Source organism: Cervus elaphus, chromosome 8 (genome assembly GCF_910594005.1).
Source record: "Cervus elaphus chromosome 8, mCerEla1.1, whole genome shotgun sequence".
Classification (NCBI taxonomy): domain Eukaryota; kingdom Metazoa; phylum Chordata; class Mammalia; order Artiodactyla; family Cervidae; genus Cervus; species Cervus elaphus.
This window is the reverse complement of record NC_057822.1, coordinates 35,938,044-35,956,275: the sequence shown is the minus strand read 5'-3', so window position 1 is coordinate 35,956,275 and position 18,232 is coordinate 35,938,044. Positions and strand designations below refer to the sequence as shown.

Genomic DNA, 18,232 nt, shown 5'->3' with positions numbered 1-18,232 from the left:
TCTTCACTCAACCATCACACCGTTACTCTAAAACATTCCTATGGGCATGATTTGTCTTCCAAGTAATGGTCTTTATTTTTGGAGGTCAATGATGAGATTAGGATATTGGAGTGAAAGTGTTTCTATCTACCACTTCTCAAAAAGAATGTTTTAGAAATGTCTCTTCTACCCTTTAACATTAACCACCTTTGAAACAAGCCAGAAAAACAGGATTGGCATATTAGGTAAGCATAACTGCTTTACAATATGCAGAATCATATTCAAGTAATTCTGTGTTTGCTAGATAAGAAATATCAGCAAGCCACTTGACCTTCACCAAGCCTGTTTATTTAGCTGTAAAATAGGGATAAGTAATAACTGCCTCAGAGTGAAAACCATGAAGGTCAAAATGTAGTTTAGGTGTATAGTAATGTACTAAATGGGCTTCCCAGGTGTCCCTAGTGGTAAAGAACCCACTTGTCAATGCAGGAGACATAAAAGATGTAGGTTCAATCCCTGGATTGGGAAGATCCCCTAGAGGAGGGCATGGCAACCCTCTCTAGTATTCTTGCCTGAAGAATCCCACGGACAGAGGAGCCCGATGAGCTACAGTCCTTAGGGTCACAGAGTCAGACATGACTGAAGTGACTCAGCATGCACACACACAAAGTATTTAAATGGTAGTAGTTTATAGTATGGGGCTTCCCAGATAGCTCGGTGGTAAAGAATTTGCCTGCCAAGCAGGAGACACAGTTTGGTCCTTGGATCTGGAAGTTCCCTTGGAGAAGGAAATGGAAACCCACTCCAGTATTCTTGCCTGGGAAATCCCGTGGACAGATGAGCCTGGTGGGCTACAGTCCATGGGGTTGCAAACAGTTGGGCACTAAACGGGAGAAGCAGTTTATATTATTGTTTCTAACATTGTTAATTTATTGAAAAATTGAAATCAATTCCATAGAGTTATTTTGGAAACTACTGATGTATTTATTACACACAGCTTTTTTATTCATCTTTAAATGCCTATTTTAGTCCAATTGACTCTAATATTTGCTCATAGCTGGTTACTTCTCTCTTAATTTTAGAATTTATTTTTGAAGAATTTCACATGAGACTTTTTGTATATATTTAATATTTAATTGAAGAATTAGTTTCTAGGTCTCTAAAATATTAATGCCACTAATAAACTAAAATAATAAGCAAATAAAAATACGATAGTTAAGAGAATAATTTTTATTAAAAGTTTTGCAAAAAATAAATAGTGAACATAAAAATGATGATAAAAGCAGCTTAAGTGTACTCATAAGTATGCAGAAATGTGGACCGTTATTTTCCATAATGTTTACAATGCATTTAAGTACTCAGTTGCAGGGTGTTTGCTTAGGCAGTATATAATTTCTCTTATCAGAGAGAAATTAGTTTTGTCCCTTTCAATAATATTACAGAATAATTTCAGTGACAAAAAAAAAAATTTGTGTGCATGTTAAGTCCCCTCAGTCATGTCCAACTCTTTGTGACCCTATGGACTGAAGCCTGCCAGGTTCTTCTGTCCATGGGATTCTCAAGGCAAGAATACTGGAGAGGGTTGCCATTTCCTCCTCCAGGGGATCTTCCCCACCTAGGGATTGAGACTGTGCCTCTTATGTCTCCTGCATTGGCAGGTGGATTCTTTAACACTAGTGCCATCTATTACTTCAGTAATATTCATTTGTAGGTTGTTAAGACAAAGACAAGTTATGCCATGATCAATGGCCTATCTGATACTGTAATATTTTCTAATATAAATAATAATGTCTTATTTATACACTTACAAGGTGTAACACCTTTAATGTTTATTATCCTATTTGATTTACATACATAGAAATCTTATGAAATAGGCAGGTATTATTATCCTAATTTTATAGACAAGGAGATGGAACCCCAGGGAGAGTTTCACAGAGGGAACCAGGAAGGGGAGGGACTTCTAAGTCCAAATCCAATTCCCCACCATCCCTCACTGACTCCCCCATCATCTCCATAACACTAGTCTTGAGAAATTTGAGATTTGGTGGGCTTAAAAAAAAACAGTGTTTTGACTATGCATAGGAGATTAATGTTAATGATTCAAGGACTGCTTATAAGGCAAATAGTACAGAAATAGGAAGTAAAATCAGTTATGGGTACTGTAGACAGGCACCAAGGCAGCAGTAAAGGGGAGAGGATGTCAAAGTGAGAATTGGGATTCATACTGCATTTCAGGGCTGGTTAGTTTAGATAAGGGGAAGGAGAAGGAAGGAAGGGAACAAGGCCGGGAGAGGTTAAGTGGTGAGGGAGCTTGCTGGTGGGGATGCATGTAGGTGGTGACAGTGGGTAGGTGGTCTTCCTGGCGCTGAGAGGAGTGACTGTAGAATAGACTGGAAAGTCTTAATGGCCCCGGTGGTAAAGAGTTAGCACTTTATCCTGTAGGCAACGGAAACATTTGTAGAACTCTGAATATAGGAGTAACTTGGTGAGGAGTCTTATGAACAATTAATCTGAATGTGTGGCTTCCCATTTGGCACTAGTGGTAAAAGAACATGCCTGCCAATGCAGGAGACATAAGAGACGTGGGTTCGATCCCTGGGTTGGGAAAATCCCCTGGAGAAGGAAATGGCAACCCACTCTAGTATTCTTGCCTGGAGAATCCCATGGACAGAGGAGCCTGTCCATGGCGGGCTACAGTCCATGGGGTCACAAAGAATTGGACATGACTGAAGCAACTTAGCATGCATGCACAATCTGAATGTGAAGTGCTGGAGTGGAGAGGAACAGCAGAGATGAATGTTAAAAGGAGAGATCTGTATCCATTCAGGAAATTACAACAGTAGTTCAAGAATTAATTGAATATAATATAAAGTACAGGATGGAAATATTCATTGACTTGATTTTCTAATTGCCACACATGCAAAAGTCATATATTGACATGCAATTGTATGGAAGTCGTACTTGGCAATCATATACAGGAATCTTTCATGCTAATCACAGGTAGTTTTCCGGGAGTCTTAACAAAGATTTTTGGATGGTGTGTGCCTGGGGACTTCTCTGGTGGTTCAGACAGTAAAGACTCTGCCTGCAATGCAGAACATGCAAGTTTGACCCCTGGGTTGGGAAGATCCCCTGGAGAAGGGAATGGCTACCCACTCCAGTACTCTTGCCTGGAGAATTCTATGGACAGGATCCTGGCAGGCTCCTGTCTATGGGGTTGCAAGGAGGTGGACACGACTGAGTGACTAGTGTGCCTATGCGTGTGTGTGTATACCTGGAAAGTCAGGACGAAATCCGTTTATCTCTCTGTGGCATAACTTAATATTCTCCATTGATGGAAATAATGAAAATATCACGATCGTGTTCTGCATTTTTGGTAAGGAAATGGAGGCAGTAGTATTAGCACAGTTGTTCATCATCCAGTAGCTGATACTGAGGGCATATTTTTCAGGCATGTGGTGGCTGCATCATATCAGTTGGGGGCCAGATTCCAAACAACCTGGCGGTCCCCCTGTACAAGAATGGCGTCAAGATCATGGGCACGAGCCCTCTGCAGATTGACAGGGCTGAGGATCGCTCCATCTTCTCAGCTGTTTTGGATGAGCTGAAGGTGGCTCAGGCACCGTGGAAAGCTGTCAACACTTTGGTAAGAAGAGAACCACATGTCTGTTTTTAACATTTCCCTTTGAAAAGTCATGACCTGAATGCTAGCTCCTGTAGATGTTAACTGCAGAGCAGATAGAATACACTATACTGAGTGAATTTGCGTTTTAAAGTCACTGTATTTCCATGATTGCAGTTAAATGCGGGTTATAAATTGATAGGAGTAGTCTCATTAAGATTCCGACAATGAAAAGAAGTTCACACTATTTTTGAACTAGATTTGATATTTAGAATTAGAAACTAGAAATTTTATGTATTTCTATGTCCAATTTACATTTTAATGGTGTCTTTTGAGAGGAAGAATAAAAGGAGTTGAGTTACCACTTGTTCTAATGATACCATTCTGCATTTTTATTGACTATTTTACACTATTCATGCATTTTTGTTGTTGTTTCTGTTAATTAGAATGAGGCAGTGGAATTTGCGAAGTCTGTGGGCTACCCCTGCTTGTTGCGACCTTCCTATGTCTTGAGGTAATATATTGTGTTCTAAAGCAATTATTTAAAAATAGGAGATACCAAACTGCATTCTGTGTGCTAGGAGCACTAGGCTTTGAAGTGTAGTAATTTGAAAATCCATTGATAATCCCCACTCCAACATGGCTAGGGTGAAGAGCTGGGCACTGTTCCTCAGCGTAGTGCTTTTCCTTATGGGACTGACAACCGTGTCTCCAGTCCTACATCTTAGAAGCTAGGCTTCCGCCCTCTTCTTGCCAAGAAAAGTGAGGATACCTTTACATTAGAGAAGAGGACAATTTAAAAAACCGAAGAGCAAAAACAAAACAAGCTTGGGGTGTCTCTCACCAGCGTCTGTTTTCTGAACCTCAGAAATGAAAGTTAATCTTTGACTCTTGTCATCTCCTTCCAATAGTGCTGGTGGTTTGAATATTGTGGGGTTCTTTTTGAGATCAGAATTTTTAATAAGGGAATTATAACATTGGAAGACATGGACAGTGTCTTTTATAATAAACTTGGAAACTAAGCTTTACCATCAAAGGAGAAGCTGTCACTTGTTACTTATTTTCTTCAGATGTTACCACATGTGAGGAACAATTTCAGTGAACAGGGGATAATAAGAGAAGCATAATTTGCTGTGCACAATTTGAAAGTGTAAATGGAATTGGAGATGGGATCCTTTAAAATAATGAAAAATTTCAAATGAGGTGGAAAACTTTCCTTTTTATTTAAATGACATTTTGTGTAAACCACATTCTGATAATACTACTTCTCTGAGGTATTAATGTAAGTTAATTTCAACAACACAGACATTTAAGGAGGATTGCAGAAAGCAACTCTGACTTCTGTGCTTCTTCTCATCATTTCAGTCCATATCTTTTAGTTTCTTAGGCTGTGAATTATCAACATCATTATTACCTTAGCCTTCTTGCCTTAAATAGATGAAGAAATTGAAAGCACTTTATGCATAAAATTTGCAGTATAGTAGAAAAGGTAAGGCAAATGCTGCTTTTTTAAAGGGAAGTAGAAAGTGGCATTTTTCTTCCTTATGGCTTCCCTTCCTCCTAGTCTTCCTTCTTTCCTCCCCTCCTATCCCATTCTGCAAATGCCAGCTTTCTGAATAAATTGATTTCAGATAGTATTCTTTCTCAAGAATTTGAAAGGACACGATTGAATACATTTCAGTCAGATACTGTACATTACATTAGCAAGTGTTACTAAAAAAAATTGATTCTTTTGTAACCCAGCTAAGATAGTGGAATGACCTGCTTTGACAGCATATTTGTGGATTAAAACCTGCTGCAGGTAGGGAACTCTGAAGATACAAGTTTAGAAAACTATGTCCTGGCAGGGATCTTGTTACAGTTTTCAGTGTTACCTGGAACCAGAATTAGGAGTTAAAACAATAAAGAGAAAGGGTGAACCTTGAGAATGTGTCATCTCTAAGACCTACCATTGTTCTCTTTGGATATTGTCACAGTTCTCACCCGCTTCCCCCGTCCCCAACCTGAGGGACTTTTTACTTTGGTTGATTGTCCTGTTGATTATATAAAGTTTCAATGTAGAAAGAGACACCTTCTTAGTTAGCGTAAATTGGAACTAGAGTTTGCCTGAAACTACTCTGAGAAGCAATCGTGTCTAGCATATTTTACTTCTGAAGTGGTGAAAGAAACTGACTCCTTTGTTTTTGTTTTTTCCCCCTTCTCACTCAGCGGGTCTGCCATGAATGTGGTGTTCTCCGAGGATGAGATGAAAAAATTCCTAGAGGAGGCCACTAGAGTCTCTCAGGTAGCGTCCTGTTTCCTCTTGGTGACTTTTACCTCTTCTGTTAATTGCTACTTGTTTTATATGCTGTTTTCCTTTGCACAGGATGTTTTTCCTTTTTTTGCTTCTACCCATTATTCTCCTAAATACAGAAATGAGAAAACGCAAATGCATTTAATTGTATTTGGATCCTTGGGGTTAATGGAAGAAGGGGAAGACCAGTGAATATTTTATCATAATAGAGTTTTATACAATTTTAGTCTCCAGGAGCAAGGCTGAATAAGCATGAACCTTGTCTGTTCATGAGTTAGATGCTGGTCAATTACCCATGGGATTTCCAGCCTTATGGGCAGCTCAACCATGGTCATCATGAACAAGTGAAGACTTCCCTGATTTTTAATTCTCATACCTGGGGAGATGTTCTTTGCCTTAGTCAACCCTGCAACTTTAACAGTAAATCCCCTCACTCACCTATTGATTTTTCTTGTTCTGGTACATTCCATTTGTAAGTTAATGAAAATGTTTATAATTTTCTGGCCACTCAACCACCTTCCTCCACTGCCCCCAGCTTTTACTTTCTCCTTCGGCATTACCTCAGTGTGATCCATTTAAGATTTACCCAGTGGGGTTATTGATCTGCAGACCTCATACTGTAGAGGATAAAAGTAACGTTTTCTTTTTAAAAGCTTTCAAAAGCTAGTTGGGGCTAAAAGAAAAAAAGGAGAGAGAGAGAAAGCACAACTCATAGAGAAGAGTTTGATGTTAGGCAAGTGGAGTTTGAAGGGAGCCAAGAAGTGAAATCAGAGGCACTTCAAAGAGGAATAAAGAGTGTGGATAGTCCCACGCACATGAAGCAGGGCTTCCTCTCTGTGTGGTAGCTGCTCCCCATAGAAATTTGTTCAGTGTAAAGAGTGGATAACGATAAAGAGTGAGGAGAGACAAAGAGTAAAAAAAAAAAAAAAAAAAAAGCAACCAAGTGGATTTTGAATTCACTTTTGTGTGAAAGTTAGATAGCTAAGGAGGGACTCTCTCCAACGGGCCAGGTTTCATTAATGTGTTCTGAAGTCAGACATGGTCCTCTTTATTGCACTCCCTGAGAGGGATCCTGCACCTCGCATGGTTTGAGAAAGCAGCAGCTACACGCAGCTGGTCTCATGTGAGTGATGAGGCAGGTTTTCTCTGTCTGGGATATTGGATTTCATAGGCCCTCTATTTGGTAGAATATTTTTAAAATATTTTTTTTTCTGCTACATATGGATAGAATCCTAACAGGCCCAAAGTTGCATATAGAGATGTCCTAATGGAGTACTAGGTTGAAGTCTTCCATTAAACTACAGCAGGACCTGGGATTCTCGATTCAGTGAACTTAGAATAATACTAGCACTCATTATGACCTGCTATGTAGGGCTTTCCTGGTGGCTCAGATGGTAAAGAATCTGCCTGCAATGCAGGAGACCCAGGTTCGATGAGCTATCTTGTATCCATTCATATTTAGCACCTGCTATATAAAGGCAGTATTCTCAGAATCAGGAATTACATTCATGAAAAGAGAGTCTCTGTACTCACGGATGACTCTGTTTATTAGGAACATAAGACATCAAATAATTATAATTAAATATGATGAGCAAAAATACATGATGTTGAGGGAAAGTATAAAAGAATTGGGGGCCAGTCCCTGAAGAAGGACTTTTGATTTGGTTCAGAATTGTTGATTCAGAAATAAAAGGTTTGCATCATGGGTATGAAGGAAGAAAGAACAGCGAGTATAAAGGCCTGAAGCTGAGAAAGGGCATGAAGTTTCTAGAAACTGATAAAGCACTCACTTTGGCTAGGATGCCAAACATGGTAGGAAGTGTTAATTATAATGGTGATAGAGTAGAAAGTGAAGGAGCATATAGAGAGAAACTTGTTGGTCATTGAGTTTAGATTTTAGTCATATTTTCTGAATACTGAATCACTGTGCTATACACCTGAAACTAATGCAACAGTGTGAATCAATTATGCTTCCACTTTTAAAAAGGAGCAATTGAAAGTTTAAGAAAAATTTCTCTTCTGCAGTACAGAGAGTGAAATAAATCTGGGACAAGACTGAATTCATGGAAAGAGGTTAGGAGGCTATTGTGAAGCTCAGGGTAGAGATGACAGTGCCTTGGATCAGAATGCTGATAGTAGGGCTTCCCTGGTGGCTCAGTGGTAAAGAATCCACCTGCCAGGGAAGGAGACACAGGTTCAGTCCCTGATCCGGGGAGATCCCATATGCTATGAAGCAGCTAAGTCCATGCATCACAACTATTGGTCCTGTGCTCCGGATCTGGGAGTTGTAACTACTGAGCCTTCTTGCTGCAACTGTTGAAACCTTCACACCCTAGAGCCCTTGTTCTGCCACAAGAGAAGTCACCGCAGTGAGAAGCCCATGCACCGCAACTGGAGAGTAACCCCCACTTGCTGCAACTAGAGAAAAGCCCTTGCAGCAATGAAGACCTGGCACACCCCAAAATAAATAAATAAATGCAAGTATATATATATAAAAGAATAATGAGAGTAAATGGGCTTCCCTAGCAGTCCAGTGGTTAAGACTCTGTACTTCCAAGACAAGGGGTGCAGGTATGATCCTTGGTTGGGGAACTAAGATCCCACATGCCATGTGTTGGGGCAAGAAAAGAAAAAAAAGATCAGTGATAGTACAGATGGGCATGTGTTCTAGAAATATTGAGGATGTGCATTCAGGATGTGAACGGATGGAGATGGAGGATGAAGAGAGGATAAAGGATGATTCCTGAGTTTCCGCCTTAGACAACTGGATGGACAGAGGCACCGTTTATTGAAACAAGGAACATTTAAGGAGAGATTTTAGAGGGGAAAATCATATTTAATTTTTGACCTTTTGAATATGTGGTGCCTGTGAAGAGTTCGGATAGAGATGTTTTGAAAGGAGAGGGTTATATAGACTTGAAATTGAGGGTCAAGCTAAAGAGAGAGAGATAAATATAGATTTGGAAGTCAATAGCATATTATTGTAACTGAAGCTTTAAGATTGGAAGCAGTCACTGGGGAGAGTATAGAGGAAAAGTAACAGTTAAGATAAGAGATGAAAAGAATACTGGCATTTGAGGGCTGAGTAGGGAAGAAAGAACCATGGAGTCTGAGAAAGAAACATGAAAATGTGATCATGGATACCTAAGGAAGAAAGTGCTTTAAGACAGCCAACTGCTGAAAGGTCGAAATTTATTAAGAAATCTTCTCCCTCAACATAGTAAGCAGAGAAGGCAATGGCAACCCACTCCAGTACTCTTGCCTGGAAAATCCCATGGACTGAGGAGCCTGGTAGGCTGCAATCCATGGGGTCGTTAAGAGTCAGACACGACTGAACGGCTTCACTTTCATTTTTCACTTTCATGCATTGGAGAAGGAAGCGGCAACCCGCTCCAGTGTTCTTGCCTGGAGAATCCCAGGGATGGAGGAGCCTGGTGGGCTGCCATCTATGGGGTCGCACAGAGTCAGACACGACTGAAGCGACTTAGCAGCAGCAGCTGCTAAGCAACATAGTAAGGGCTATTTATAAATGTGTTTAATTGGTCAAGATGGAGGATGATGTTGTTGCCTTCTCAGATCCTTTCCCTGTGGGAGCACCCATCCCCTAGCTGCTGTGATGGCTGCTGATGCCTCCCGGCTACGTTTCTCAGGATAACTTGTCATTGTTTAGTTACTAAGTCGTGTCTGATTCTTAGTGACCCCATGGACTGTAGCCCACCGGGCTCCTCTGTCCTTGAAATTTCCCAGGCAAGAATACTGGAGTGGGTTGCCATTTCCTGCTCCAGGAGCTCTTCCCGACCCAGGGATCAAACTCACCTCTTCTGCACTGGCAGGTAGCTTCTTAACCACTGTGCCACTCAGGATAACTATTCTCAGTCAAATGGGAGCTTCTGGCAACAGGAAGCAAGACCCCTCACCTCACCACCACCCTCAAGCCCTGGACAGTGACTGCCCTTTGCTTCAAGTTAGGACTTACTCTGTGCTGTAACTCAGAACTCCCTGTGGGGTAAAGCTGAATCCAGTCCCCATTAACCCCACAAACTACCTAGTTTTTTTCCCTGTGTCCCATCCTGCTTTTCTCAATCCTTTAATAAATCATTTGAACAAGAACCCCTGTCTTAGACTTGGCTAGAGAAACTAAGGCAACTATTGAACTTTATCTCTTCTTTTTTGCAGTTATATTGTTATCATTATATATTTTGTGGAAAATTCCCACAAAGGTCCCAATACAGCTCTACCAGGCCTGCGAACACTAAATATTCAATATTTTAAAAAGAAGGAACAGAGATTAAAAAGTTTGTGTGTGTGTGTGGCTAATCAACAGTTTAATGCCTAATAGGCTTTTGAAGAAAAGGGAGTGGGGAAAGTTTCTTCATTTAACAATAAATTTAACAAGGGAACAGCTTATTTATGGCATAAGATATGGGTTATTTTGAATTTTTCACTAAATTACATTCTATTTAAAGTGTTCTGCTAAAGGAGATAAGATATATTAAATTCAACACACCTGCAAAAGATGATGAACTCCATGATAGTGGGCAAAAGGGGTTTGTGTTCAGAACAAAGAGAGATGTTTAGAGAAGGCTTCAGGGAGGAGGTGGTATTGGAGCCAGGCCTTGAAGGATGGGTTGAAATTTGAAAGATGAAGTGAGGAGAGAAGCTGGTGTACACTTCGGGAGCAGAGGCATGGAGATAGGTGAAGGCAGGTTTTAACAGGAAAACAGCAAGTGTGCAGTGTGCTAGGGTCTCGCGCAAGGAGGGGAAGAGATGTTTAAACTCCGGAGGTCTTCATTCGACCACTTCATTTAGTTTGGAAAAAGCACGTAGTGATTGGGCTGTGGAGGGCATTGCAGTACTGCTGTGGAGAAACTGAGTGTGGGAAGAAGTTCAAGAATATTAAGGAGTCTGAAACAGCTGAGAAAGGAAGACCGTTTTAAGATTAATAGAGAAGAATGTTTGATTTTGCAGTTGCAAACGTCATATTGTAGAAGTGATTCCAATTTCAGGTAAATAATTCCATCTTTGGTCTAACGAAACTGAAACAAAATACTGCTCTCCTAAGTGCATTCTCAATTCTCATGTAGAGAAGTGATTGAGGAAATTGTTGTGATTGGAAAAGATGTGTAGGAAGAGAAAAAATACCTGAACCAAAAACTGATATAAATAAAATAGAGAGGTATTTATAATGCTGGAGACAAGAAAAGGAACCCCATTCTGCCCTCTCATTTGCTTCCTTTTTTTCTCTAACTCACCTAGAATCTACATTTGAAATTTCAAAACTCATGTTCAATTCACTGAGGACTCAAAATTGGAGGAAGATTTCCTCTTCCTCACTGTAAGCAGAGAGTGACCTAGTTCTTACCAAACAAATTAGCTAATGAGTTTGGGCTGTGTGTTGAGCAGTTTTTTCCAAGTATTGACTTAAGGTACATGATTTACTTGACACTTTACATAAAATTTCAGCTAAAGGTTCTACCCCTCTGTTTTCCTTGATGACAGGAACACCCAGTAGTGCTGACAAAATTTATTGAGGGGGCCCGGGAAGTGGAAATGGATGCTGTTGGCAAAGACGGACGAGTAAGTGTTTTATCACCCCCCACTTCCCCCATCCCTGCCTTCCCATCAATTTTTTTCCTTGGGAATTTAGAAACACAGTGCAGATTAGAGCTCACGATTTCTACAAAATAGGTCTCTAATAATAATGGAGAAGCTGCTCAGTCCAAAAAGTGTTCAAATTCACTGACAATTCAGTTGTGTCATAGGTATCATTTCTTCTGCTTTTCATGTCGCTAGAATTTCTCTTTGATGATATTCAAAATTAATTACCATCCTGTACTCATTCTTTTTGAATAGACTTTCTCTCTAATTTTCCTTTGTCTGTGGGTTTGCTTTTATGTTTCAGTGGATATCATAAAAAAATCTGATACCTTCCTTTCTGAAGTTCCTAACTGAATCCCTACTTCTTCGTCTCTCTTGATTTTCCACCCTCCCGCTTTTTACTGGGTTAAAAAAGAAAAAACTAAACAGAGCTGATGGATAAAGATAATAATATAAAATTGACTTACCATATCACATCTGGTATTACTAATACAATCAATGTCTCTGACTTCAGGGAGAAATGAAAGTATGTAGAATGCTTTTCTTTAGTTTTAAGGTTGTACTAGTAAGGCATTTATTACTTATCTTGAAACAGAGAAACATATTTTAGAGTCCATGTCATTCTATTTGCTTTAAGGAAATAAAATGGATTTTATCTTGGACTTAATCTTCTACTTTACACTCTACTGAAAATGATGAAGTTTTTTTCTGTTTGTTTTTGTCTTCCAGATTAACAGTTCAAGGTAGTGTTGTTAAAAAAATATATTTATAGTAATGATGACCTCTTATATAATCTACAGATTAAGCACCCTTTTGTTGCTTAGTCATTAAGTCATGTTTGACTCTTTGTGACTCCATGGACTACAGCACTCCAGCCTTTATGTCCTTCACCATCTCCTTCAGTTCAGTTCAGTCGCTCAGTCGTGTCCAGCTGTTTGCGACCCCATGAACCCCAGCACACCAGGCCTCCCTGTCCATCACCAACTCCCGGAGTCTACCTAAACCCATGTTCTTTGAGTCAATGATGCCATCCAACCATCTCATCCTCTGCCGTCCCCTTCTCCTCCTGCCCTCAATCTTTCCCAGCATCAAGGTCTTTTCAAATGAGTCAGCCCTTTGCATCAGGTGGCCAAAGTATTGGAGTTTCAGCTTCAGCATCAGTCCTTCCAATGAACACCCAGGACTGATCTCCTTTAGGATGGACTGATTGGATCTCCTTACAGTCCGAGGGACTCTCAAGAGTATTCTCCAACACCACAGTTCAAAAGCATCAATTATATGGTGCTCTGCTTTCTTTATAGTCCAACTCTCACATCTATACATGACTGTAGGAAAAACCATAGCCTTGACTAGTGGACCTTTGCTGACAAAGTAATGTCTCTGCTTTTTAATATGCTGTCTAGGTTGGTCATAACTTTCCTTCCAAGGAGTAAGTGTCTTTTAATTTCATGGCTGCAGTCACCAGCTGCAGTGATTTTGGAGCCCAGAAAAATAAAGTCAGCCACTGTTTCCAGTTTCCCCATCTATTTACCATGAAGTGATGGGACCGGATGTCATGATCTGATCTTAGTTTTCTGAATGTTGAGCCTTAAGCCAACTTTTTCACTCTCCTCTTTTGCTTTCATCAAGAGGCTCTTTAGTTTTTCTTCACTTTCTGCCATGAGGGTGGTGTCATCTGCATATCTGAGGTTATTGATATTTCTCCCGGCAATATTGATTCCAGCTTGTGCTTCCTCCAGCCCAGCATTTCTCATGATGTACTCTGCATATAAGTTAAATAAGCAGGGTGACAATATACAGCCTTGACGTACTCATTTTCCTATTTGGAATCAGCCTGTTGTTCCATGTCCAGTTCTAACTGTTGTTTCCTGACCTGCATACAGGATTCTCAAGAGGCGGGTCAGGTGATCTGGTATTCCCATCTCTTTAAGAATTTTCCACAGTTTATTATGATCCACACAGTCAAAGGCTTTGGCATAGTCAATAAAGCAGAAATAGATGTTTTTCTGGAACTCTCTTGCTTTTTTGATGATCCAGCGGATGTTGGGAATTTGATCTCTGGTTCCTCTGCCTTTTCGAAAACCAGCTTGAACATCTGGAAGTTCTTGGTTCATGTATTTCTGAAGCCTGGCTTGGAGAATTTTGAGCATTGCTTTACTAGCGTGTGAGATGAGTGCAATTGTGCGGTAGTTTGAGCTTTCTTTGGCATTGCCTTTCTTTGGGATTGGAATGAAAACTGACCTTTTCCAGTCCTGGGGCCACTGCTGAGTTTTCCAAATTTGCAGGCATACTGAGTGCAGCACTTTCACAGCATCATCTTTCAGGATTTGAAATAGCTCAGGTGAAATTCCATCACTTCCACTAGCTTTGTTCATAGTGATGCTTCCTAAGGCCCATTTGACTTCACATTCCAAGATGTCTGGCTCTAGGTGAGTGATCATACCATCATGATTATCTGGATCATGAAGATCTTTTTTGTACAGTTCTTCTTTGTATTCTTGCCACCTCTTCTTAATATCTTCTGCTTCTGTTAGGTCCATACCATTTCTGTCCCTTATTGAGCCCTTCTGTGCATGAAATATTTGCTAAATCCATGTCCATTGAGTCGGTGATGCTATCTACCACCTCATACTCTGCTGCCCTCCTCTCCCATTGCCTTCAGTCTTTCCCAGCATCAGGGTGTTTTCCAATGAGTCAGTTCTTCACATCACGTGGCCAAATTATTAGAACTTCAGCATCAGTCCTTACAATGAATATTCAGTGTTGTTTTCCTTTAGGATTTATTGGCTTGGTCTCCTTGCAGTCCAAGGAACTCTCAAGAGTCTTCTCCAGCACCACAGTTCGATAGCATCAATTTTTCAGCACTCAACCTTCTTTATGGTCCAACTCTCACATCCATACATGATTACTGGAAAAAACAAACAAACATAGCTTTGACTATATGGACCTTTGCTGGCAAAGTGATGTCTTTGCTTTATAATATGCTGTCTCAGTTTGTCTTAGTTTTCCTTCCAATCCCTGGAAAGTTGTCATTTGTTTTCTGTTTAACTTTTCTGGTTATACAAAGCATAAAAAGATGCAATATGGTGTATATATATATATATATATATATATAGTTTTTGCTTTTATTTCTTGGACTTCTAATATATTCCTTTTCTAAGGTATGCCTCCCTAGAATTTTCATCCCTGACCTCCTGACCCCCAGAGTTATGGAGCATATGTATAGTCTTTTCCTCTTTTCAACATTTTACATATTTGAGACTGAGGTGTAAAATAAGAGGAATGTGACTATACCAATGTGGAAGTGGAGAATGTAAGGCTGGCCTACATACATTTGTGTTTTTTCAAATATTGTGCTGGTGAAGTAATGCTGGTCTATTGGCCTTATTTAGTTCCAGTTTGCTAGGATATGCTCTTTCCCTAAGCTTCTCTTAGATCCCAACATTGCTTATCATTCTGGATTCCTTCTTTTGAAAGTATTTCAGGTTATTCACATAATTTTTAAAGAGTCACACTCAGAAATGGACTTAGTACTCCAGACATGTTACAATGTTTTCAGAGCTCAATGGGACATAGTTGCTGTTCAGTGTCTCATTTGTGTCTGACTCTGACTCTGACCTTCTGTACTGCAGCATGCCAGGGTTCCCTATCCTTCACTATCTCCTGGAGTTTGGTCAAACTTACGCCCATTTAGTCGGTGACACTATCCAACCATATCATCCTCTGTTGTCCCCTTCTCCTCCTGCCCTCAGTCTTTCCTGGCATCAGGGTCTTTTTCAATGAGTCAGGTCTGCGCATCAGGTGGCCCAAGTATTGGAGCTTCAGCTTCAGCATCAGTCCTTCCAATGAATATTCAGGACTGATTTCCTTTAGGACTGACTGGTTTGGTCAGTGGGACATTGCCTGCCCATTTCTAGGCAGTATAAAAATTTTGAGTGCTTACTCTACACTAAATATCATTCCAAACTCTGCACTTGTGTTCTCTATTATCCTTACAAACATTCTATGAGGCAGATACCATTTTCATTCCTGTCTTATCGGCAACCAGGGCTAAACATCTAAAGTACCTTGCCCAGGTCCCAGAACTCATAAGTGACAGCAAGAATGAAAGTGAAAGTGAAAAGTTGCTCAGTTGTATCTGACTCTTTGTGACCCCATGGACTATACAGTCCATGGAATTCTCCAGGCCAGAATACTGGAGTGGGTAGCCTTTCCCTTCTTCAGGGGATCTTCCCAACCCAAGGATCGAACCTAGGTCTCCTGCATTGCAGGTGGATTCTTTACCAGCTGAGCCACAAAGGAAGCCCAAGAACACTGGAGTGGGTAGCCTATCCCTTCTTCAGTGGATCTTCTTGACCCAGGAATTGAACCAGGGTCTCCTGCATTGCAGGCAGATTCTTCACCAACTGAGCTATCAGGGAAGCAACAACAGGAGTACTGGCACTCAGATGTCACTTTGCTTTAAGTCATCTGTGAATCTGACAAACAAATTTTCACTGTAATTTATTTAAGTCTTTTACAGTTACCCAATTATTCTCCCCTACTCTCAGCTTTATCATTTTCTGAAGATACACATACTGTTAACATTTAGGTTATAGTGACTGAGGCCATAAACTTTGCAATCTGACAGATAAGGGTTCAAAATCCTGTCTTGGTCATATAGACACTTGTACTTGCATTATTTGTTCTTATATTGCCTTGATTTTCTTACCTTTAAAAGAGGACAAGAATATTTTCCTCTTGTTTTCCTTCTATCTTTGGGAAGATCCCCTGGAGGAGGAAATGTCAACCCACTCCAGTATTCTTGCCTGAAAAATCCCATGGACAGAGGGCCTGGCAAGCTATAGTCCATGGGGTTACAAAGAGTCACACATGACTGAGTGACCAAACACGCACTCCCTCCTGTCTCAAATTTCCATTTAAAGATCTCTTGTAGGTGGCAAATTAGCTCATTTGGTTATGGTGTGGAGGTGATAAGAATCCCTCGATCTTCAGATCTTACATTTTCTTTCAGATCTGCCTAAGTTATGACATGTACCTAAGCTTGAATTCTCCTCTCCTGTCTTTTCCAGTGTTTAAAACTTAACCTGGAAGGAAAGGACAAAGATGTCTCCAGTGCCCCCAGAATGCTTTAGCTTCCTATCTATTCTTAAAAGTCATTACAAGTTGGCTTGAAAGTTTAGTGTGAAAGTTTCAATTGCCCAGTCATGTCTGACTCTTTGAGATCCTGTGGACGGTAGCCCAACAAGTCTCCTCTGTCTACGGGGTTCTCTAGGCAAGAATACTGGAGTGGGTTGCTGTATCCTCCTACAGGGGATTTTCCCAACCCAGGGATTGAACCCATGTCTCTTGTGTCTCCTACATTAGCAGTTGGGTTCTTTACCAGTAGTGCCATGAGTTGGCTTAGTTGCCTTCTTTTCCTAGCATTTATATCGATTCTAATCAATGAAATAGGGAGGTAAGCTCTCAGACACTCTCAGCTGCCCCACAGGGTGATCTGTCACTGAACAGAGAGGCTTGGTGAGGCTGCATGTGTGGTTCCTTCTGCCCCCTCTTTGGAGACTTAGCAAAGAAACTGCTCAGTGCTGGAGGTATCTGTTAGAATTAAGGGGTTACACCAGGCAGCAGCTTCACTGAAGAAGAGCTGACAACTCTTTCTCAAATCTTCTTTTGGCCAGGTCATCTCCCACGCCATTTCTGAACACGTGGAGGATGCAGGCGTCCACTCGGGGGATGCTACTCTGATGCTGCCCACACAAACCATCAGCCAAGGAGCCATTGAAAAGGTCATCATTTATAAATAAAGGTGGAAGAGGGGAAAAGATTAAGAGCAGTTTTTTAAGCTAAGTAGTAGGATAGGACATACCCCAGGTAAAATTTAATTATGAAGGGGACTTCTTCCTCTGAGTTTGCTGTGTATTTTAAAGATAACAGCTTCCTTTTCTGCCCTTTAGAACTCTGGATTGTATTCTAGTGCAACAGTCCTCTAATTGTGCTCACAGTTACCACCTGGGGGACTTGTTAAAACATAGATTGTGGGACTCCATCCCCAGTTTTGATTCTGTAGTTCTGAGTCCCAGAATTTACATTTTTATCGAGTTCCCTTGTGATGCTATTCCTGCTGGTCTGGGGACTACATTTGAACAACTACTGCTGCAGATGATTCTAATATTTGAGCCACTTACAGGTGAGAAGCACCTAAAGTAATATTTCTCAGTTAGAAGTAGATATGCAACAGTCACGTGAGAACCTTCTGGAACCAATGTTTTCACTGTCTACCCTTACTCTCACTCAAAAAGTACTTTAAGATATGTCTCTTCCAGTGCCTCTCTTGAAACTGCTACTTTAATGACCTTTCCAGGAATGATGATTCTGCCTCAGTATTCAATATGCATTGCTAGGTTTCATCTTAGAGACTGCCATCATAAATAAGTTGGGGATGTTCCTTTAGTCTTCAGGTATGTAAGGTGAGGATTAGCTTTTTAAATGAGACTTCCCAATAATCCTGCCATCAGAATCTCGGCAGCTTGTCTGGCTAGTTGCACATTGGGCTGGTTTCCAAAGGTCTTGCCTTGTTCTAGAATGTAAAGGTAGCAGGTTGCTTTGCAATAGCAGCAGCATGAAGGACCAATATCCTGGGATTTCAAATGTGCTTCAATTTTTCATATCAGAATAAATGATCTCAAAACTCCGATATTTTGAAGTGTGTCATGGACCCTGCTTCCTTTTGCAACTGATTG

At 40.6% G+C, this 18,232-nt stretch overlaps 1 protein-coding gene across 1 annotated transcript in view; it reads left to right on the top strand.

Moving 5' to 3' along the window:
• The window catches only part of CPS1 (carbamoyl-phosphate synthase 1), a 140,022-nt gene that overhangs the window by 99,942 nt on the left and 21,848 nt on the right, over window positions 1-18,232 (top strand). The window contains exons 26-30 of the mRNA XM_043910158.1: window positions 3,431-3,625; window positions 4,048-4,115; window positions 5,810-5,885; window positions 11,394-11,471; window positions 17,171-17,278. Coding sequence (XP_043766093.1) covers window positions 3,431-3,625; window positions 4,048-4,115; window positions 5,810-5,885; window positions 11,394-11,471; window positions 17,171-17,278 — 525 coding nt within the window. The remainder of the gene's footprint in view (window positions 1-3,430; window positions 3,626-4,047; window positions 4,116-5,809; window positions 5,886-11,393; window positions 11,472-17,170; window positions 17,279-18,232) is intronic.